A 22,785-nucleotide genomic window follows, 5' to 3' on the forward strand; every position below is an offset into this window, starting at 1 on the left:
ACTGGAGATTTTTGAGGAGGGGAGTTACATGCCCAGAGTGTTTCTGGACAAAGACAATCCGGGCAGCGCCATGAAGTATGGATTGAAGAAGGGAGAGACAGGAGATTGGGAGATCAGAGAGGAGGCTGATACAGTAATCCAGACGGGATAGGATGAGAGCCTGAACGAGCAGGGTAGCGGTGTGGATGGAGAGGAAAGGGTGGATCTTGGCAAAGTTGCGGAGGTGAGACCGGCAGATTTTGGTGGTGGCTTGGATGTGAGGGGTGAACGAGAGAGCGGAGTCGAGGATGACACCAAGGTTGCGGGCTTGTGAGACGGGAAGGATGGTAGTGCTGTCAACAGTGATGGGAAAGTCAGGGAGTGGGCAGGGTTTGGGAGGGAAGACAAGGAGTTCAGTCTTGGACATGTTGACATGGACATGTCTCTTGCCTGCTAAGAGACATGGAATGGTCTCCTTTACTGAAGATCATCATCATCAATGGTATTTATTGAGCACTTAACTAGAGCTCTTTAAGAGCAAAACAAATTGCCTATTTGCCCGGGCAAGGGAGGGGGAGGAGCATTCCTGCTTGGAGACCAGATTAGGAGCAATGTGGCCTCTGGAGGAAGCAACCAGCCCTGGGATTCTGGGATTGCATTCTCTGCAAAGTGGTTTTCTGTTCTTCATGGTAAAATTATTTTTTGAGTGGGGAGGCTCTGAGTTTGCCTGAGAGGATGCAGTACATATGACAGATGCCAACATGTAAATCCAACTACTCCCAATCTACATCAGCAAATGTTGCAAGGAAAAATGTCAAGTTCCATGGTCAGAAATCACAGGTTAGCATCTGATCATTGATTTAGTCGACCCATGATCTGATTTAACTTTTGATGATTGGAGAAGTCATCTCTTAGCCACTGGTTGAGGGAAAGGCTTCTTTTAGTGCCCAGTGTTTAATCAAGCCCCAAATGCAGAAGACCCACCTTGTTCAAACCACCCTCCATACGATCCTTTTCCATTCTCAGTTCCTGCTTCTTTTCTTCAATCAGGAAGGAGAAGATGTTCAGCAGCTCCAAGTAGCTCTTAGGAGTGACGTAATTGTAGCGAGCTAGCTCGGCAAGGTACTCTATGCACTTACGGGCCACAGACTGATGGATCGCTACACACACCATAACCTACAGGTTACAGAAGGCAGAGCAGAGAATTAAATTCTTCTTTTGCAGAAGAAATTGAAGGGCATATATGGGAGAGGGAATGAAACCTGGAAAACACTGGCCAACTAACAAACCTTCCCTTTTATCCACAACTGAGTCTGCAGGGAGAGAGACAAAGCAACCATTCCAATTTGAAAATAAATGAGGAGCAGTAAATGGAAAAGCCAAGATGACTCTCATTTTGGCTAAATATGGCTCTGCTCTGTTTCAGTTCAGATACTCTGAAGATAGTTGATCACTGAAATCATCTTGGCTATTTGGGAGAAAGATGCCTGACCTTAAAAGGCCAAAAGCTTTACAGTTAAAACAACAATAATTATTATTGTTGCATTTGTTAAGCACTTACTGTGTCGAGCACTGTTCTAAGCACTGGGGAAGATACAAGTTAATCAGGTTGGAGACAGTCCCTGTCCCACATGGCACTCACAACCTAGGAGGATTTAATCCCCATTTTACATCTGTGGAAACTGAGGCATAGACAATTTAAGTGACTTGCCCAAAGTCCCACAGCAGACAAGTGGTAGAGCCGAGATTAGAACCCAGGTCATTAGAGAAGCAGTGTGGCTCAGTGGAAAGAGCATGGGCTTTGGAGTCGGAGGTCATAGGTTCAAGTCCCGGCTCCACCAATTGTCAGCTGTGTGACTTTGGGCAAGTCACTTAACTTCTCTGTGCCTCAGTTACCTAATCTGTAAAATGGGGATGAAGACTGTGAGCCCCCCGTGGGACAACCTGATCACCCTGTAACCTCCCTAGTGCTTGGCACATAGTAAGCACTTAATAAATGACATTATTATTATTATTATCATCATCTGACTCCCAGGCTTGAGCTCTTTCCAAAAGGCCATCCTGCTTCTCATACCTTTTGATATCAATGGTCTCTTACAACAAAACACCTTTATTCTCCAAAAAGCTCAAAGACTGGCATATACTTGCATTCTGCGCTGAGTATCTTTATTGTGGACAGCTACAAAAAGTACTTTCTTTATTCTCTTCTTCAAAAGGGAAAACAGTGAGGCTGAAAGCCAGAACCACATTTCACAAATGCAACCTACCAGTCCTTCTGTTAGTTCAGGGGTTGTCTCCAGATCTGGGAGCTCAATCAAATAGCTGTAGGCCACAGACTCCAGAGCTTCTGCTGGCCATTCATTAAACCAATCAATTGTGCAGCAGTTGACTAGAGAGGGGAATTGCCGTAGACGAGCTCGAAAAACCTCCCCTATAGGGCTGGGAGACAACCGAGATGAGCAGTGAGTTCAAATGAGGCAAACTCAGGGGTGTCCTCTCCCTCTCACCTTTATCTCCCCCACCCCTGGCCCCTGCCTGTCCCCACTCCTCCCTCTCTTGCCTGTCATTCCTCCTCTTCCCCCACTTGCCTCTCCCAACTCCTCCCCTAATAACAACAATAATTAGGGTATTTGTTAATCACTTACTATGTGCGAAGCACTGTTCTGAGTGGTGGGGTAGATACAGGGTAATCAGGTTGTCCCACGTGGGGCTCACAATTTTAATCCCCATTTTCCAAATGACATAACTGAGGCACAGAGAAGTGAAGTGGCTTGACCAAGGTCACCTAGCACCTGTCCTCCCTCTTCCCTGTCATAGCCCCTCTCCTCTCTCACCTGTCATCCCCCTTCTTCCCTCTCTCCCATCATCCTCCCTCTTTCACCTTTCCCCCACCCCCTCTTGCCTGTCCCCATCCTCCCTTTCTCATCCATCCCCCTCTCATCCATCCCCCTCCTCCCCATCTTTCTTCTCTTGTCCATTCTCCCACCCCCATCCTCTTTCTCTCTCCCCTTCCCCTCACCAGTCATCATTAGGCAGACCCAAGGAAGTTTCCTTTTTAAATGTACTGAAAGTGGACGAAAAGGTTTTAAGAGATTCGTTCAGCACAACTTCTCTCCTAATGTCTTTGGTCAAAATGGTTAGAGGAACTAGGATTCATTCATTCAATCGTATTTATTGAGCACTTACTGTGTGCAGAGCACTGTACTAAGCACTTGGGAAGTACAAGTTGGCAACATATAGAGACGGTCCCTACCCAACAACAGGCTCACAGTCTAGAAGGGGGAGACAGACAACAAAACATGTGGACAGGTGTCATGTCACCAGAATAAATAAAAATAAAGCTAGATGCACATCATTAACAAACTAAATAGAATAGTAAATACGTACAAGTAAAATAGAGTAATAAATCTGTACAAACATATATACAGGTGCTGTGGGGAGGGGAAGGAGGTAGGGCAGGGGGAATGGGGAGGAGGAGAGGAAAGAAGGGGCTCAGTCTGGGAAGGCCTTCTGGAGGAGATGAGCTCTCAGTAGGGCCTTGAAGGGAGGAAGAGAGCTAGCTTGGCAGGTGTGCAGAGGGAGGGCATTCCAGGCCAGGGGGAAGACATGGGCCAGGGGTTGATGGTGGGACAGGCGAGAATGAGGTACAGTGAGGAGGTTGGCGGCAGATGAGTAGGTGGTGTGGGCTGGGCTGTAGGAGGAGAAAAGGGAGGTGAGGTAGGAGGGGGCGAGGTGATGGCTTTGAAGCCGAGAGTGAGGAGTTTTTGCTTGATCCGTAGGTTGACTGGCAGCCACTGGAGATTTTTGAGGAGGGGAGTAACATGCCCAGAGCGTTTCTGCACAAAGATGATCCGGGCAGCAGCGTGAAGTATAGACTGAAGTGGGAAGAGTCAGGAGGATGGGAGATCAGAGAGGAGGCTGATGCAGTAATCCAGTCGGGATAGGATGAGAGATTAAATCAGCAAGGTAGCAGTTTGGATGGAGAGGAAAGGGTGGATGTTAAAATCAGAAAGGATGTATTCTCAGGGTATCCACAACAATCTGGAAACTGGACCCTATATGACTTCCTCCAGAGCTGGTCATGGGAGAATTTGCTCAAATCAGTGCAAGTGTTTCAAGATGGAAAAATGCTAGACAGCCAATCATATTTATTGAGCACTTTGTGCAGGGCACTGTGGGAGAGTAGAGTATATTAAAGACACAACAAGCTTACAGTTTAGAGGGGGAGACAGACTAATATAAATAAGTTACAGCTATGTGAATAAGTGCTGAGGGGCTGGGAGGCTGGGGGGAAATGAATAAAGGTAGCAAGTCAAGGTGATGCAGAAGGAAGTGGGAGAAGAGGAAAGGAGGACTTAGGGAAGCCCTCTTGGAGGAAATGTGCCTTCAATAAGGCTTTTAAGGGAAGGAGAGTAATTGTCTGTCAGATATGAGGAAGGTGGGGGTTCCAGGCCTGAGGCAGAATGCGGGTGAGAGGTCACTGGTGAAATAGACAAGGCCGAGGTTCAGGTAGAAGGCTAGCATTAGAGGAGTGAAGTGTGCAGGCTGGGTTGTAGTATGAGAGTACGGAGGTGAGGTAGGATGGGGCAAAATGATTGTGTGCTTTAAAGCCAATTGTGAGAAGTTTCTGTTTGATGTGGTGGTGGATGGACAACTAGTGGAGGTTCTTGAGGAAAGGGGAAATATGGCCTTAACATTTTTGTAGAAAAATGATCCAGGCAGCAAAGTGAAGTATGGACTGGAGTGGGGAAGAGTCAGGAGGCTTGGAGGTCCTGGAAATCAACAATAGGACACTTGCACAGTGAAGACAGCTCTCTAGGTTTAGATGTTGGAAAGGACCCAGAGGCTGGTCACATAACCAACTTTTGAATTTTCAGGGGCTGATGATCCCGTCTGTAGATTATCGAGGCCCCCTTCCCCCACTTTGCTGTTCATTTTTGTGCCATTTCTCTGATCATTTGCCCCTCCTTCAAAAGGAGGGGCAATCAGTCTAATTTGCTATTAGTTGCGAGGTTGGTGAGGAAGGTTGACGTGAATGACTAAAGTGAGGCTTGTGGCTTTCTCTTATCAGTGCTCAGCCTGTGCCCTAAAACAGTGAATTATCAAGAGCTGCCTGAACATGTAGCTGAATGTGGTAGGCCCGGAAGCCAAAGGGAGGGGAGATTAGCGTGGGAATGGATAGGGGGAGGCGTAGAACATGCTTTCCTTCTCCTAGAACGCAGAAGTCTGTACCTCACGCACAGCACGGTGTGGATGTTATTGCGCACGCGCCCAGTATAGGCAGCCATCAGGTTGGCCTTGCTTGGCTGCAGTCCACGTTCTTGAATGATGGGTCTCATACTGATTAGGATCTGATCCTGCTCATCTAGAGAGTACAAGTTGGGGATGTCTCCGGAGTTTAGAATACTGTTGATATCCTCCAAGAAAGACTCATTTTTAATCTGCAGGGAAAAAGGAAATCCAAAAAATCCTTACCTCTCTTCGATTATCCTTTTAGGAATGGATTATACCCCTGGAGGGACACACTGCGATGTTATGTGACTAGCTGTGACCCAGGTCAAAGACAAGGTGAAGCATGTGTAATCAATAGGATTTACTGAACACTTACTGTATGCAGAGCTCTATACTAAACTAACAGCTTGGGAGAGTACAATACAGCAGAACTGGTTGACACATTCCCTTCCCACAAAGAGCTTACAGTCTAGAGCGGGAGACAGATGTTAAGATAAATTATGGACAAGTGTTGTGGGGCTGAGGGAGGTGGGGCTGAATTAAGGGTACAAATCCAAGTGCAAGGGTGATGCAGAAGGGAGAGGGAGTAGGGGAAATGAGGGTTTAGTCAGGGAAGGCCTCTTGGAGGAAATGTGTAATTTGAGGATGACCAGAGAATTCTGCTGAAATGAAAAGAAAGTACAATTGTACCAAACCTCCCCAGAACAGAATCACTTTTAGGGGGAACTATGAAGCTTATTTTAAATCTCAAACTCTTCCCACTCCTGTTTCTTATTCTCACTAGAGGGTATCTGGAGAATGGACAGAAGTCAAAACTCTTCATGCAGGGTCTCAAATGGGAGATCCCATGGGAATTGAGGGAGGAATTGGCTTGGAATTCTGCTGCCACACCCTTATTTGACTGGATTCAAGGCTACAGCAATGAGAGTCTTTTTCCATGCCTAGAGAAAGCTGCCCCAAGATCAAACACTTAGTACAGTGCTCTGCACACAGTAAACGCTCAATAAATACAACTGAATGAATGAATGAATGTGGGTTCACTCTGCTGGACTGTGGTGAGGCTTTTACCATGGGCTACCCCCTCCTGTCTGTGTCTAGGGAGGGCAAGCATGGAAACTTGCATCTGAGACCTTTGGGCATTTGATATTCACCCCACCCCTAACCCCACACACTTGTGTATGCAACTTTAAATTATTTATTTATATTAATGTCTGTCTTCCCCTCTAGACTTAAAGCTCAGTGTGGGCAGGGAACATGTCTGTTGTACTGTACTCTTCCAAGTGATTAGTACACTGCTCTGTACATAGTAAACACTCAATAAGTACCATTAACGAAGCAGCATGTCTCAGTGGAAAGAGCACGGGCTTTGGAGTCAGAGGTCATGGGTTGAAATCCCGGCTCTGCCAATTGTCAGCTGTGTGACTTTGGGCAAGTCACTTAACTTCTCTGTGCCTCAGTTACCTCATCTGTAAAATGGGGATAAAGACTGTGAGCCCCCCATGGGACAACCTGATCACCTTATAACCTCCCCAGCGCTTAGAACAGTGCTTTGCACATCGTAAGCGCTTAATAAATGCCATCATTATTATGATGATGAAACAATCAGAACCATATTTTCCCATTTTGAGACCTAGAAGCAGGGCCTACAGTAGTCATCTGGTCCATTCCTTATGCTCAATAAAACTTTTACTGTATGATTTCGGTCCATTATTTCTTTTATCTTCTACGGGGACGAGATACCGCTGACTGTGAAAAAACTTCTCTAGCTTCTCTTTTCCAGATTACGCAATCCCAACACTCTCCTTTGGGCAGGGAACGTGACTGCCCAACTCTACTGTATTGTATACTGTGAGCTCTGCACACAGTGAGCACTCAAATACCATTGATCGATTTTAATCACTCCTCACAGATACTATTTTCCGTTCCCTTAATCAGCTTTGTGGCTTTCTTCCAGCTCCTCTCCAGTGTCTCTATACCCTTGCTAAAGCATGACGTCCAGAACTGGGCCACAACACTTTTATTAAGACTGACTGATGCCCAACTATTGTTAACATATTCCAGCATGAGGTTGGATGTTTTAACAGCAGCACTTATTGCTAATGCACATTCAGCTGCTTTTCTACTGTGATTTTCCCCCAAGTCTTTTTCTTCTCTCTAGGCATGTGTTTCCCATCCTATATCTGTGGCATGTATTTGGTCTCTAAGTATAGTAATTTGCACTCATCTGTCTTGAATTTCATCCTCTTTCTGATGGACCATTTCTCTAATCGGTTAAAGTCATTTTGGCATCTACTCTTCTGTAGCACAGGTGTACCCAGATTCCAAGCACCCTACAATACAGGCAGCCCAGGGATACATGCTACACTTTGTGCTGATGCACCCCAGAATGGCATGGCCTAGTGGGTAGAGCACGGGCCCGGGAGACAGAAGGACATGAGTTCTAATTCCGGCTCTGCCATGTGTCTGCTGTGTGACCTTGGGAAAATCATTTAACTTCTCTGGGCCTCAATTACCTCATCTGTAAAATTAGGATTCAGAGTGAGAGACCATGGGGGACAGGAACTGTGTCCAACCTGATTAACTTGTATCTACCCCAGCACTTAGAACAGAGCTTGACACATAGTAAGCGCTCAACAAGTACAATAATTATAATCAATCATCATTAAGTGCCACCCCCAACATTACAGCCAATCACTGCAGATAAGTCAATTTTCACCCTGCTTCCTTACTCCTCTTCCCTGATCCAAATTGTCTTTCCCCCTGCCCACACCCTGGACTCACCCTTCACCTTGTTTCGCATACTCCAGTATTTTTCTTTCTTCTTTTAAATTAGGGACACAGGCAGAATTGCCACCACAAACCTCACAATACGGCACCATCCCCTTTTTCTCCTTCTTGCTTGTAGCCCCAACCCCAGCCAAGGACACTGTAACAGGGGCAGAGTGGGACAGGATGGGGACAATGGCTATTGCTGCGGGCAAGCTGAAAACACCATCGCTCCCCATCTCCTTTCCCTTCCCCTTCCCGGCCTGTTATCGACAGCTGGGGCCGGGAGGTAGGCTGCAAACCAGAAAGGGGAGGGGCAATGCCATGGTGCTGATGGTGCCAGAAATTCAAACAAGTAAAAGTCCTGGAGGATGGTGGGGCGAGGACAGGGACAGACTGGGGAGACAGGAGATAAGGGAACCACTGGAAAGTGGAGAAGGGGTGAAGGAATGATGGGGCATTCCTCCACTGAAATTTGTACTTATTTGTGGGGCTTGGACATTATTCTGGGGCTGATTCCGGAGCAGAATCAAATTACTGCATCAATCCATCAATCAGTCACATTTATTGTCTGCAGAGCACTATACTAAGAGCCTGGGAGAATACAATAATTAGTAGACATGTTCCCTGCCCACAACGAGCTTACGTGTAAGTCTACAAGCAAAAGTACCCCACAATACAATCAGCACGTTAATGTCGAGCCACTGAATATGACTCATCCCCTGAATGTCTCAGTCCCCACAGCACTTAGGCGAGCTGTGTTACACTCTGATGTACCTGTGTGTCTGAGAACAGGAAAGTGATGGACTTGTTGTTTAGACCAGCCTTAAGCAAGATCTGCTTGATGTCTTCACGCCACTCTGTCATCCCATAGTTCTTGGAGAGCTCAATCTGGAAGCATTCATATGCAGCTCTAGAGAGGACAGTGAGGTGGGAAGAAGGGGAGGGAAAAGTAAGGGACAGGTATTACCCAGGAGGACTCTCCCCTTTTGTTCCCTGTGCACATCTGGAAAAAGAAGGCAGTGAGTGTTTATGAAGCAGATTACAGGGACCCCCACCCCCTTCCCTGTAACAATAATAATAGCATTTAAATGCTGCTTATGTGCCAAGCACCGTAGTAAGCACTGGGGTAGAGACAAAATAATCAGGCTGGAGCAGGTCCCTGTCTCACTTGAGACTCCCCACTTCCACATTAAAGTGGAGAGGAGAGAGCTCTGACTCAGCTGGATGGTCTTTCCTTACACCCTGAAAACTAAAATAAAGAGAATTCTCCTGTATATCCTTCAGTCAATCAATGGCATTTATTGAGTGCTCACTGTTTTCAGAGCTTGGAGGAGTACAGTACATCTATGACCATGTCCAGCTGCAAACGGGACTAAGGTTTGCCACAGTACTCGTCAAGGAGGCTGGTCAGCCAGCAAGGTAACGTGTTTCCACGGGCAAGTATATTACCGTATTACTTGAAGACCTTCATTGAGGGAAAGAACAGCCAATTCTAACTCACTCTACATGTCTGCCCTGATGCGGAGCAGTCTAGCCAGTCAACTCCCTCGCTGACCAAAGGAGCTGCTGCTCTTCCCATTCTCTTTCATAACTGGTTGCTCCCTCCAGTTGGGGAATAAATGATGAAGGGTATGAGTTGGAAGTATTAGGCTGGGAACTGAGTGACTGTGACCCACATTTTCCTTCTCCAGCCTTTATCTTCCTGTCAAGGTGGGAGCACGGGGGAGGAAATTCCCCTATACAATGGGAGAGGAATAGAAAGGGCCAAAATGTGACCCTGTTCAGAAGTCTCGGTTCTTACATGTGAGAAGCCAGACGAGTGAGGGAGCTCCGCCCGCTCCCTCCAATGCCAAGGAGGAGGGCGTTCCCCAGTGACTGCCGGAGGATGCGGCTGATGCGGCAGATGTGGCTTACGGCATCTATGAAGAGCACAAGTTTCATCTTGTTGGTGCTGACTTCGTTGTAGTCCTCCATGAAATCATCAAGCACCTGCAGAAGCTAGAGAGGGAGAGGAAGAGAAGGACAATCATAGTAATAACAATAATAATGATAGTATGTCAGGGCTTACTATATGCCTAGCACTGTGCTAAGCTCTGCGGTAGATGCAAGATAATCTGGTCCCCACAGAGGGCTGACAGTCGAAGTAGGAGGGACAACAGGTATTGAATCCCCAATCAATCGTATTTATTGAGCGCTTACTGTGTGCAGAGTACTGTACTAAGCACTTGGGAAGTACAAGTCGGCAACACATAGAGACAGTCCCTACCCAACAGCGGGCTCACAGTCTAGAAGGGGGAGACAGAGAACAAAAACAAACATACTAACAAAATAAAATAAATTGAATAGATATGTACAAGTAAAATAAATAAATAGAGTAATAAATATGTACAAACATATATACATATATACAGGTGCTGTGGGAAAGGGAAGGAGGTAAGATGGGGGGATGGAGAGGGGGACGAGGGGGAGAGAAAGGAAGGGGCTCAGTCTGGAAAGGCCTCCTGGAGGAGGTGAGCTCGCAGTAGGGCCTTGAAGGGAGGAAGAGAGCTAGCTTGGCGGAGGGGCAGAGGAAGGGCATTCCAGGCCCGGGGGATGACGTGGGCCGGGGGTCGATGGCGGGACAGGCAAGAACGAGGCACGGTGAGGAGATTAGCGGCAGAGGAGCGGAGGGTGCGGGGTGGGCTGTAGAAGGAGAGAAGGGAGGTGAGGTAGGAGGGGGGCGAGGTGATGGAGAGCCTTGAAGCCCAGGGTGAGGAGTTTCTGCCTGATGCGCAGATTGATTGGTAGCCACTGGAGATTTTTGAGGAGGGGAGTAACATGCCCAGAGCGTTTCTGGACAAAGACAATCCGGGCAGCAGCATGAAGTATGGATTGAAGTGGGGAGAGACACGAGGATGGGAGATCAGAGAGAAGGCTGATGCAGTAGTCCAGACGGGATAGGATGAGAGCTTGAACGAGCAGGGTAGCGGTTTGGATGGAGAGGAAAGGGCGGATCTTGGCAATGTTGCGGAGCTGAGACCAGCAGGTTTTGGTGACGGCTTGGATGTGAGGGGTGAATGAGAGAGCGGAGTCGAGGATGACACCAAGGTTGTGGGCTTGTGAGACGGGAAGGATGGTAGTGCCGTCAACAGAGATAGGAAAGTCAGGGAGAGGGCAGGGTTTGGGAGGGAAGACAAGGAGTTCAGTCTTGGACATGTTGAGTTTTAGGTGGTGGGCAGACATCCAGATGGAGATGTCCTGAAGGCAGGAGGAGATGCGAGCCTGGAGAGAGGGGGGGAGAGCAGGGGCGGAGATGTAGATTCCCAGTTTGGCAGATGAGAGAATTGAAGCACAGAGAAGTGAAATGACTTACCCAAGATTCATTCATTCATTCAATCGTATTTATTGAGCACTTACTGTGTGCAGAGCACTGTACTAAGCGCTTGGGAAGTACAAGTTGGCAACATATAGAGACGGTCCCTGCCCAACAGTGGGCTCACAGTCTAGAGGCGGGGAAGACAGACATCAATATAAATAAATACAATTACAGATATATACATAAATGCTATGGGTCGGGGAGAGAGGGGAAGAGCAAAGGGAGCAAGTCAGGGTGCCGCGGAAGGGAGTGGGAGATGAGGAAAAGCGGGGCTTACTCTGGGAAGGCCTCTTGGAGGAGATGTGTCTTCAGTAAGGCTTTGAAGGGGGGAGAGTAATTGTCCGGCGGATTTGAGGAGGGAGGGTGTTCCATCATCATCAATCGTATTTATTGAGCGCTTACTGTGTGCAGAGCACTTTACTAAGCGCTCTGATCTAAGATCTAATCTAAGATCTAAGATCATACAACAGGGAAGTGGTGGCACTGGCATTAGAACCCAGGTCCTCTGACTTCCAGGCCCATGCTCTTTACACTAGGCCATACTGCTTCCCCAAGAACATAAGGCATGCATGCCATTACTGGGTCAGACCAACAGTCAACCTAGCCCAACATACCGCTTGAAAGACCTGTGTTACAGTGACCTTCTTAACATCCATCCTACCACTTAAAGATGTAGCTTCTAAAATCCTTAACATTTCCCTTTATACCCAACAATTCTCCTAGTGACTCACAAATTTGTCCAAATCACTTTTGAACCTACTGATATTTTCTGCCTGCACAACTACCTAGGAGAGCAAATTTCTAGGATGGAGTATTTCCTTCTGTTTTATTTTAAATCTGCCACTTTCAAGCTTCCATATCTATCCCATACGTATTGTTCTGTGGTTGAAAGACTTGATGAACAATCTTTCCCAGCTCTGCCTATTGCTTGCTGTGTGACCTCGGGCAAGTCACTTAAATTCTCCCCTATCTCCAGTCCATATTTCACTCTGCTGCCCAGATCACTTTTCTAACACATCACCCTGAACTCAGCCTCCCACTCCTTAAAAAAAAAAACACAAAAAAAACCCTCCATTGTTGCCCATTCATTTCCACATCAAGCAGAAACTACTGACTATTGGCTTTAAGGCACCTAATCAAATCATCTCTCCCTGCTACTTACCCACTCTCTTTTCCCACCATACTCCAGTTCACACTCTTCATTCTTCTCAAGCGACCGTCAACCTCTCGCTCACACCCTCCCTTCTGCCTGGAACTCCTCCCCCTTCACATTTGTAGACCATAGCTCTTCCCATCTTTGATGCCCTTGTGAAGTTTCATCTCCTCCAGGAAGTCTTCCCTGATTAATCTCTCCTCTCCCCACCCTATTTCACCCCCTAACTCCCACTTCAGCACTTTTGCATCAACTAATCGCTTAGGTACTCACCCTACCCACCTCCATAACACTTGTGTACATATTTTTATACTCTGTTGCTTCCCCCTCCCTCTGGATTATTTTGGTATCCATCTCCCCCACTAAATTGTAAATTCCTTGAAAGCAGAGATCATGTCTATTAACTCTAGTGTAGTTCTCCAAGGGGCTCTTAGTACCATACTCTGCTCAGAGTAAGAGCTCAGTACATACTACTGATTGATTTAGTGAACAGCAATTCTGCATTTGCCCTTCTTGATTTCATGAACTTCATTTTGGTTTTTGTGTGACCTTGGGCAACTCAACTTTGCTGTGCTTCAACTCCCTCATCTGTAAAATGTGGTTCAGTAATTGTTCTCCCTCCTACTTAGACTGTGAGCCCCATACGGGACCTAATTAACTTGTACCTACCCCAGCACTTAATAACAATAACAACTTTGGTATTTGTTAAGCATTTACTAGGTGTCAGGCACTGTACTAAGCACTGTACAAGCAAATCAGGTTGCACATAGTTCCTGTCCCACATGGGGCTCACAGTCTCAATCCCCATTTTACAAGTGAGGGAACTGAGGGCCAGAGACGTGAAGTGACTGGCCCAAGGTCACACAGCAGACAGATGGCAGGGCCGGGATTAGAACCCAGGACCTTCTGACTCCCAGGCCCGTACTCTCTCCACTACACCATGCTGCTTCTCTAAGTGAAGTGCTTGGCACCTAGTAAGTGCTTAAATACAACAATTATTATTTTCTGTAATGTCTTACAAGACTGCTCAAGAAAGAGCATATTGTTATCCTGGCCTAAGCGGGACTTGGGCCCGGGCTCCAAAATCATTTCACACTCCAGCACCTGAAGCAGAAGTCTGAACCCCAAAAGGTTGAACTGGATGGCAGCCTTTCTCAGGACAACCCAAAGTACGTAAGGGTGAGGGGAAGGAAGAGATAAAAGGTCAGCAGAGTGTGAAGAGGATTCACCTCAGACACAAAAACTCACCCACTTCAAATGACATTGAACCTGGAGTATTCTAGGGTGGGACTGGAGGTCGGGAGTCTGATGAAGATGGATGTCAGCAGAGGATGTTCCTTCCTACCTTCTCTATATCGCTCATCAACTCATACATCTTGGTGTCGGAACCCAGGGTCAAGAAGTCTCCGTAGAGGATGGGCTGGAAGGGGACGACGTCCTCAAAAGAGACGCCCCAGGCCTCCATCTTCTTCTTCATCAGCTCATCGAACCAGATGCAGTCATCTTCATTCACCAGCCGGTCCCGGAACACCCGGCAGCTCTCATGGTACCACAGCCTCAGCAGTTCCACTTTGTCCTGACAAACAAGCCAGAGAAACGTATAATAATAAAAATGGTGGTATTTGTTAAATGTTTACTATGTGCCAGGCACTGTACTAAGCTCTGGGGTGGATACAAGCAAATCAGGTTGGGCACAGTCCCTGTCCCACATGGGGCTCACAGTCTTAATCTCCATTTTACACATGAGGTCACTGAGGAACAGAAAAGTGAAGTGACTTGCACAAGGTCACACAGCAGAAAAGCAGCGGAGCCAGGATTAGAACTCAGATCCTTCTGACTCCCAGGCCCGTGCTCTATCCACTAGAACATGCTGCTTCTGTAGCATCACTCCCAACTCACAAGGAGCAACTTAGACTGTTTCCCACCTGATTAGCTTCTATCTACCCCAGCGCTTAGTAGGCCAGTACCATTTAAAAAAAAAAAAAAAAAAGAGCCAGGGCTTCCTGGACCATTCCCAGGGCCCCTTAGGGGTTGGCAGGCTTTGTTCCTAGGTGCAATTCCCGAGGGATGGGCTGGGTAGTAATACCCAGAAAAGAAATATAGTGTACTTCCTTCTCTCTGATCACACCTTCAAAGTTGGAAGTTTCTCAAGAGAGGTCAGAAAGGGCCACGAGAATGTTGTCTGAAAAATCACGAACTATAAATTTCCAGTTTAAGGTTTTAACTTAACCTACACAACTTAATAATAATAATAATTATGGTACTTGTAAAGCACTATGTGCCAAGCACTGCTCTAAACACTAAGCTAGATACAAGGTAATCATGCTGTCTCATGTGGGGCTCACAGTCTTAATCCCCATTATACAGATGAGGTGACAGGCACAGAAAAGTTAAGTGACTTGCCCAAAGTCACACAGCAGACAAGTGGCAGATCCGGGATTAGAACCCATGTCCCCTGACTCGCAAGCCTGTGCTCTTTCTATTTTTGCCCCAGGGAAACTAGCCCAAAGTATCAAAGGGCATGCAACTAAACAGTACTGTCCTTTATCTTAGACCTAAGTAATTCTCCCCATTCATTCAATCGTATTTATTGAGTGCTTACTGTGTACAGAGCACTTTACTAAGCGCTTGGGAAGTACAAATCAGCAACATATAGAGATGGTCCCTACCCAACAATGGGCTCACAGTCTAGAATGGGGGAGACAGACAAAAAAAAAAAAACCAAAACAAAACAAGTAGATAGGTGGATAGTAGATAGGTTGTGTTTTATAGTTTCTGTTAAGTGCTTATTATATGACAAGCACTGTTCTAAGTGCGGGGGTAGATACAAGCAAATTGCATCGGACACAGTCCCTGTACCACATGGGGTTCACAGTCTTAATGAGGTAACTGAAGCCCAGAGAAGTGAAGTGACTTGCTCAAGGTCATACAGCAAGCAGTTGGCAGAGCCAGGATTATAACCCAGGTCCTCTGATTCCCAGACCCATGCTCTTTCCACTAAGCCACCTAGTTCTCTCACACCCAAGCCCCACTCCTTGAGGAAAGGTTAACTTAAGCAAGGTACCAGACCTTTTAAGCAAGTCACCTGGAATGCAGCCAAATTAGAGAGAAGGACTAGAAAAAGACATAACAGGCCAGGTAGTTAGGGTAAGGATGATGCAGTACAATATTCAGAATTGAGAGGAAGAGTTTAGAAGAGCAGGTCAAGAGGATCACCTCGGGTAGGCTACACAAATTCAAATGGCCAGTCTCCCAGGAAGAGCAGTGAGCCCCATGCAGTCCTTCCTACAAAACCCAAAAGATGGAGGAGAAATGGTATGACTGTCAGGATTCCTCCCAGGTGTGTGCTACTGAGAGCATAAGAACACAGGACATGTTATTATTGGCTCAGGCCAATGGTCTATCTAGTTCGGTATCTGGTCTCCAAAAGTGTCAATGAGACACTTGAAGTGAACTATATGATCCGTGTCCTGCTGGACATCCATCCTAATGTTCCATTTCAGGATGTGCCATATGATATCACTATTTTCCCCTCTACACCCCTATCTTGCCCTCTGGCAACCCATTGTGAATCACTAATCCATAAATTTATCCAAAACCCCTCTTGAACCTATTGGTATTTTCTGCCTGCAGACTCTATAAATACAATTTCCATATGCTTACCTTTTCCTGGGTGAAGTGTTTCCTGTAGTTTGTTCTGAGTCTATTATCCAAGAGCTAATTAAACAGATGCCCCCTCATCCTGTTTACAGACTTGGTGAACAATTGCTAATTCATCCTGCCCACAACCTTCATAAAACTGTAGATTTCAATCATTCCCCTCTCAGCCTGGATCTTTCCAGATAGAAGAGTTCAGTCTCATTCAGTCCATCCTCTTAGGGAAGTTTCTGCATTCTGCACCTTCTCTAGCTCTATTATATCCTTTTTATCATTCTTATTATCATCATCATTATTATTGTATTTAAGTGCTTACTGTTCTAAATGCCGGAGTAGATAGAAGTTAATAAGGTCAGACACAGTCCCTGTCCCATATGGGGCTCACAGTCTAAATAGGAGGGAAAATAGACAACGAATTCCCATTTTACAGAAGAGGAAATTGTCCTTCCTAAGTAAACATCCCATAGTATTTAGGAGCTGCTGTATAATGTGGAAAAACTAGGTATTTTGTTTTGTTTTCCTGATGATGGTGGGAAAGTGTAACCTAATGAAAAGAGCATAGCCTAAGAGTCAGAGGACCTGAGTTCTAATCCTACTTCTCTGCTATGTGACCTTGCGCAAATCACTTAACATCTCTGTGCCAGTTACCTCATCTGTAAAATGGGAATTTAATTCTCCCTCTTAGACTGTGAGCTCCGTGTGTGACAGGGACTCCATCTAACCTGATTATCTTGTATCTACCCCAGAGTTTAGTACAGTGCCTGGCACATATTAGGCACTTAATCACCATTAAAAAATAAATTAAAAAGATGACCTTCCAGCCTGTCATACGTTGGACGGATAATCTAAAACAACAGCCAACAGTGACTGGGTTTTCTGAACTGTGGCTGATTGCTTAGAGGCCATCATCACATAGTGGGAATTTGGATTACTTTTTCCTAGGAGCATTACATCACCCTGAAATTCCTTTGTCATTGTTCAGCCCACTCAGCTGTATGAGCTTTACCTGCAGTTCATCCCCATCTGCATCCATGGAGAGGTTTGGTGGGTGGGGGTAGAAGTTGAAGGTTCCACATCCTATATTTCTCTAACTTGAAAAGTGTAAGTTTATTCCTACCTTACTTTTGTTTTCTATTTTTTAAGCTAGTTTACTATGACTAAATCCATGATTTTCAGTTCCATGCTTATTCAGTTTTAATCGATCATATTGGAGTGCTTACTCTGGGCATATCAATGAGCTAAGTGCTTGGGAGAGTACGATAAAACAGAGTTGGTGGACTCATTCCCTGCTCACAATGGGTTTAAAGTTTAGATGCAGGGGGAACAGGCATTAATATAAATTTTTTAAATTATGGTTCTGCACATAAGTGCTGTGGGGCTGAGGGAGGGGTGAATAAAGGGTATGAATCTAAGTGCAACACAGAAGGAAGGGAGTGGGAGAAGAAGAAATGGTTCTTTATAAAGAAAATATTTTTGGTGTGGAACTTTGTCAAAGGCCCTTTAAAACAATCTACACATGTAATGATGACTAGTTCCCCTGTATCTCCTTGCTTTTTTGACTACTTTGAAGAATTCCAACAGATAAGTGAGGCACATTTTTTAATGTTATTTCTTAAGCGTTTAAGTGCCAAGCACTCTTCGAAGTGCTTGGGTTAGTAGGTTGAACACAGTACCTGTCCTGCATGGGAAGTCTAATAATAATGATAATGATATTTAAGTGCTTCCTACATGCCAAGCACTGTTCAAAGCACTGGGATAGATACAAGGTAATCAGGCTATTCCACATGGGGCTCACAGTCTTAATCCTAATTTTACAGATGAGGTATCTGAGGCACAGAGAAGTTAAGTGGCTTGCCCAAGGTCACACACCAGACAAGTGGTGGAGCCAAGATTAGAACTCACGACCTCTGACTCCCAAGCCGGTGCTCTCTCCACTGAGCCACGCTGCTTCTTCAAGTTCCTTATGGGGCTCACAGTCTTAATCCCCATGAGGAAACTGAGGGCCAGGGAAGTGACCTGCCCAGGGTCACACAGCTGTCACGTGCAGAGCGGGATTCAAATCCAGATCCTGGGACTACCGGGCCCCTGCTCTTTCCACTGGGCCATGCTGGTTCCGCGGATCGGTCGGTCTCCTGCCCGGAATAGCCTCCAGAGTGAGAAGCAGCGTGGCCTAGTGGATGGAGCACGGACCTGGGAGTCAGAGGTCGTGGGTTCCAATTCCAACTCCGCCACTTGTCCACTGTGTGACCTTGGGCCAGTCACCCAGCCTCTCTGGGCCTCAGTGACAATGCTGCTTCTCACTAAGCCATGGTAGGAGGGGGGAGGATTTAATCCCTATTTTACAAAGAAACTGAGGCACAGAGAATTGAAGTGACTTGACCAAGGTCAGACAGCCTACAAGTGGCAGAGCTGGGATGAGAACCCAAGCCCACTGGCTCCCAAGTCCATGTTCTTTCCACTAAGGCATGTTGCTTCTCCCCTAACTGGCTATGTCTGAGTACTCCCTGTTTCTAAATTTAATGATCAGTTCTCCTCCTTGGCCTAATATACAAGTGAGGCATAGGTGTCTATTTGTCCTAAAATCACCTCAAACTCTTTTAAGAGGTGGGAATAACTTTAGTAGTTTGTCAGTCACCTGGAACAGTGGGCTTTTGTAGCGATAAATTAAACCTTCTCTCCAGGCGGTCTACACCTTCCTCTCTCAGTTCCTTCAGAACGCTCAGGTGGATAAAAGGCCAAGGGAGCAGAAGTTTCCACTCTCCATGAAGCCATTCAAGGCCACAGAATGGCACTCTATGGGATTCTAAACTTCCCCGAGGAGAGGGGGCCCAACTACAAAAGAACTCACCTTGATTTTGGTCGGTTCTGCCATGAGCATGCCCTGGAAGACTTTGGAGAGGTCCCTCAGATTAAATGTGTAGTGTGATTTAGTTGGAGTGGGCAGCAGCTGAGAGGTGATGATGGAGTACACCTTAATGGTGGCACTGACTAGGTCTTCATTTAAGTGTTCCACAGCTGGGGCTCCCGCTGCAAAGAACAAAATGAAGCCATCATTGGAAGGTAGTAGTAATGGCATTTACTGAGCAACCTCGTGGGGTGCGGTGCACTCTACTAAGCGCTTGTGGAAAATACAACAGAAACAAGAGATGCGTTCCTTGCCCTAAAGGAACTTACATTCTAGCAAGTGTGGCAGATGTAAAAAAAAGCATACAAAGAGTAATTTTTTTAATGGTATTTGCTTAGCACTTACTATGTGCCAGGCACTGTACTAAGCACTGGGGTTGATACAAGCTAATCAGATCGGGCACACTCACTGTCCCAGGCAGGGCTCACAGTCTTCATCCCCACTTTACAGTTGAGATAACTGAGGCACAGAGAAATGAAGTGACTTGCCCAAGGTCACACAGTGGGTAAGTGGCAGAGCCAGGATTAGAACACAGATCCTCTGATTCCCGGGCCCAGGCTCTTTCCAGTAGGTCTTGCTGTTTCTCTGACAGTACGATTGATTCTAGCTAAGTAGACAAAGGCATAAGAAGAGCAAAAAATAAATGCATTTGTATTAGGGGGTAGCAGCACCTAGCGGGAAGAAAATGGGCCTGGAAGCAGGAGACCTGGAGAGTAGCAGGTGAAAAGAGTTGATAGGTAAAATGGGAGGAGTTGGCGGAGTGGTCCTTTGTCCTTGCAGCTTGCATCTGCAGTGAATCCTGCTCCTCAGAATGGGTGGAACTTCAGCCTTCATCTAGCACCAGGCCGTATGTAGCCTGCTGGGGTGGGATGTACACTGAAGGGATGACAGTGTACCTTCCCAGACTGGCCCCTGCCTCTCATCAGAAGCAGCATGGCCTAGTGGAAAGAGCACAGGTCTGAAAGTCAGAGGACACGGGTTCTAATCCCAGCTCTGCCACTTGTCTGCTGTGCGACCGTAGTCACTTAACTTCTCTGTGCCTCATCTGTAAAATGAGGATTAAGACTGTGAACCCCATGTAGGACCTGGACTGTGTCCAACCGGATAATCTTCTATCTATCCCAGTGGTTAGTATAGTGCCTGGCATTTAGTTAACGCTTAATACCATTTTTTTAAAAAAAGCCAATCCTTAATCTATCATGAGCATGGGTAGCGAAGGAGATTTCTGACCCTTGGGCCTGAAACTCTAAGGCCCAGCTCCCTGAGACTCACCTAACCAGCAGCCTAAGATGATGGAGAAAATCCTCTTTTTGCTGCAATCATCCATCTCCGTGAATGAGAGATAGTTGAAGTGGCGGGTGAGGCGAGGAGTGATGGCATTCCTTCCGCCCCCGGGGGGTCCCATGGCACACACGAAGTTAATGTCTAACAGCTGCCTGAACGAACCTAAGAAACAGCATCACACAAGGTGAGAAGAGGAAAGACCCTCGAGGTGCAGAGTCCCCACCCACCCACCCATCTGAGTAGCTCGCTAGCTTTGGGTTGTGCCCGGCTGGCCCCAGGGCCTGAAACGTACCAATCATTTTCCTGTCGTACCAGCCCTGGTGGTCCATCCATTGGCGCAGCAGTTCAATGGGGGGCTGAGCTCCAAAAGTCTCCAGCGCTGGCATGTTCAGGTCGTCAATGAAAAAGATACAGGACTTTCCCAGGGGAGGAGCATACACCCCCTTCCGCCTGCAACAGGAGAAGGTTCATGGAGTACAAGCAGCGTGGCTCAGTGGAAAGAGCACAGGCTTTGGAGTCAGAGGTCATGGGTTCAAATCCTGGCTCTGCCAATTGTCAGCTTTGTGACTTTGAGCAAGTCACTTAACTTCTCTGTGCCTCAGTCACCTCATCTGTAAAATGGGGATTAAGACTGTGAGCCCCCCGTGGGACAACCTGATCACCTTGTAACCTCCCCAGCGCTTAGAACAGTGCTTTGCACATAATAAGCACTTAATAAATGCCATTATTATTATTATTATTACAAGTGCTGGCTATAGGAAGTACTGAACGGCACCGCATTGACACTTTGTGCACAAGCAAAATCCTTTCTGGAAGCATCCACCTTCAAATGCTAAAGAGTGGTTCCCTGGTTGCTCACACACCAGAGAGTTAGTTCCACTCTTGCTACCGGCCTGGGTAGTCCTCTCAGGAAAAACATAGTCATGTGGTATTTATTAAGTGCTTACTATGTGCCAAGCACTGTCAGTCAGTCAGTCAGTCAGTTGATCATCTTTATTGAATGCTTACTGTGTGTGGAGCACTGTACTAAGCACTTGGGAGAGCACAATATAACAATATAACAGACACGTTCACCTCCCACAGTGAGCTTACAGTCTAGAGAGGGAGACAGACAATAATATAAATAAATTACGGGTATGTGCATAAGTGTTGTGGGGCTGGGAGAGGGGATGAATGGAGGGAGCAAGTCAGGGTGACACAGAAGGGAGTAGAAGAGGAAAGGAGTGCTTAGTCAGGGAAGGACTCTTAGAGGAGATGTGCCTTCAATACGGCTTTGAAGTCTGGGACAGAAATTGTCTGTCGGATAGGAGGAGGGCGGGCATTCCGGGCCGGAGGCAGAAAGTGGGTGAGAGGTCATATGTGAGATAGATGAGATGGAGGTACAGTGAGAAGGTTAGCTTTAGAGGAGTGAAGTGTGTGGCTGGGTCATAGTAGGAGACCCCTCTGTACCCCCTCAATCAATCAATCAACCGTATTTATTGAGCGCTTACTGTGTGCAGAGCACTGTACTAAGCACTTGGGAAGCACAAGTTGGCAACACATAGAGATGGCCCCTACCCAACAGTGGGCTCACAGTCTAGAAGGGGGAGGCAGAGAACAAAACCATATTGACAAAATACAATAAATAGAATAGATATGTACAAGTAAAATAAATAAATAAATAAATAAATAGAGTAATAAATATGTACAAACATATATACATATATACAGGTGCTGTGGGGAAGGGAAGGAGGTAAGGCAGGGGGGATGGAGAAGGGGAGAAGGGGGAGAGAAAGGAGGGGGTTCAGTCTGGGAAGGCCTCCTGGAGGAGGTGAGCTCTCAGTAGGGCCTTGAAGGGAGGAAGAGAGCTAGCTTGGCGGATGTGGGGAGGGAGGGCATTCCAGGCCAGGGGGATGACGTGGGCCAGGGGTCGACGGCAAGACAGGCGAGAACGAGGCACGGTGAGGAGATTAGTGGCAGAGGAGTGGAGGGTACGGGCTGGGCTGTAGAAGGAGAGAAGGGAGGTGAGGTAGGAGCGGGCGAGGTGATGGAGAGCCTTGAAGCCGAGGGTGAGGAGTTTCTGCCTGATGTGCAGATTGATTGGTAGCCACTGGAGATTTTTGAGGAGGGGAGTAACATGCCCAGAGCGTTTCTGGACAAAGACAATCCGGGCAGCGGCGTGAAGTATGGATTGAAGTGGGGAGAGACAAGAGGATGGGAGTTCGGAGAGGAGGCTGATACAGTAGTCCAGACGGGATAGGATGAGAGCTTGAACGAGCAGGGTAGTGGTTTGGATGGAGAGGAAAGGGTGGATCTTGGCAATGTTGCGGAGCTGAGACTGGCAGGATTTGGTGACAGCTTGGATGTGAGGGGTGAACGAGAGAGCGGAGTCGAGGATGACACCAAGGTTGCGGGCTTGTGAGATGGGAAGGATGGTAGTGTCGTCAACAGTGATGGGAAAGTCAGGGAGAG

General features: G+C 46.8%; 1 protein-coding gene across 1 annotated transcript in view; it reads right to left on the minus strand.

The window, feature by feature from the left end:
• DNAH1 (dynein axonemal heavy chain 1) overlaps positions 1–22,785 on the minus strand; it is a 184,880-nt gene that overhangs the window by 49,012 nt on the left and 113,083 nt on the right. The window contains exons 43-51 of the mRNA XM_038771244.1: positions 20,627–20,784; positions 20,323–20,496; positions 18,994–19,172; positions 13,834–14,064; positions 9,782–9,978; positions 8,755–8,890; positions 5,212–5,420; positions 2,247–2,418; positions 964–1,155 (exon numbers count right to left, since the gene is read on the minus strand). Coding sequence (XP_038627172.1) covers positions 964–1,155; positions 2,247–2,418; positions 5,212–5,420; positions 8,755–8,890; positions 9,782–9,978; positions 13,834–14,064; positions 18,994–19,172; positions 20,323–20,496; positions 20,627–20,784 — 1,648 coding nt within the window. The remainder of the gene's footprint in view (positions 1–963; positions 1,156–2,246; positions 2,419–5,211; positions 5,421–8,754; positions 8,891–9,781; positions 9,979–13,833; positions 14,065–18,993; positions 19,173–20,322; positions 20,497–20,626; positions 20,785–22,785) is intronic.

This window comes from Tachyglossus aculeatus, chromosome X2 (assembly GCF_015852505.1).
Source record: "Tachyglossus aculeatus isolate mTacAcu1 chromosome X2, mTacAcu1.pri, whole genome shotgun sequence".
NCBI lineage: Eukaryota > Metazoa > Chordata > Mammalia > Monotremata > Tachyglossidae > Tachyglossus > Tachyglossus aculeatus.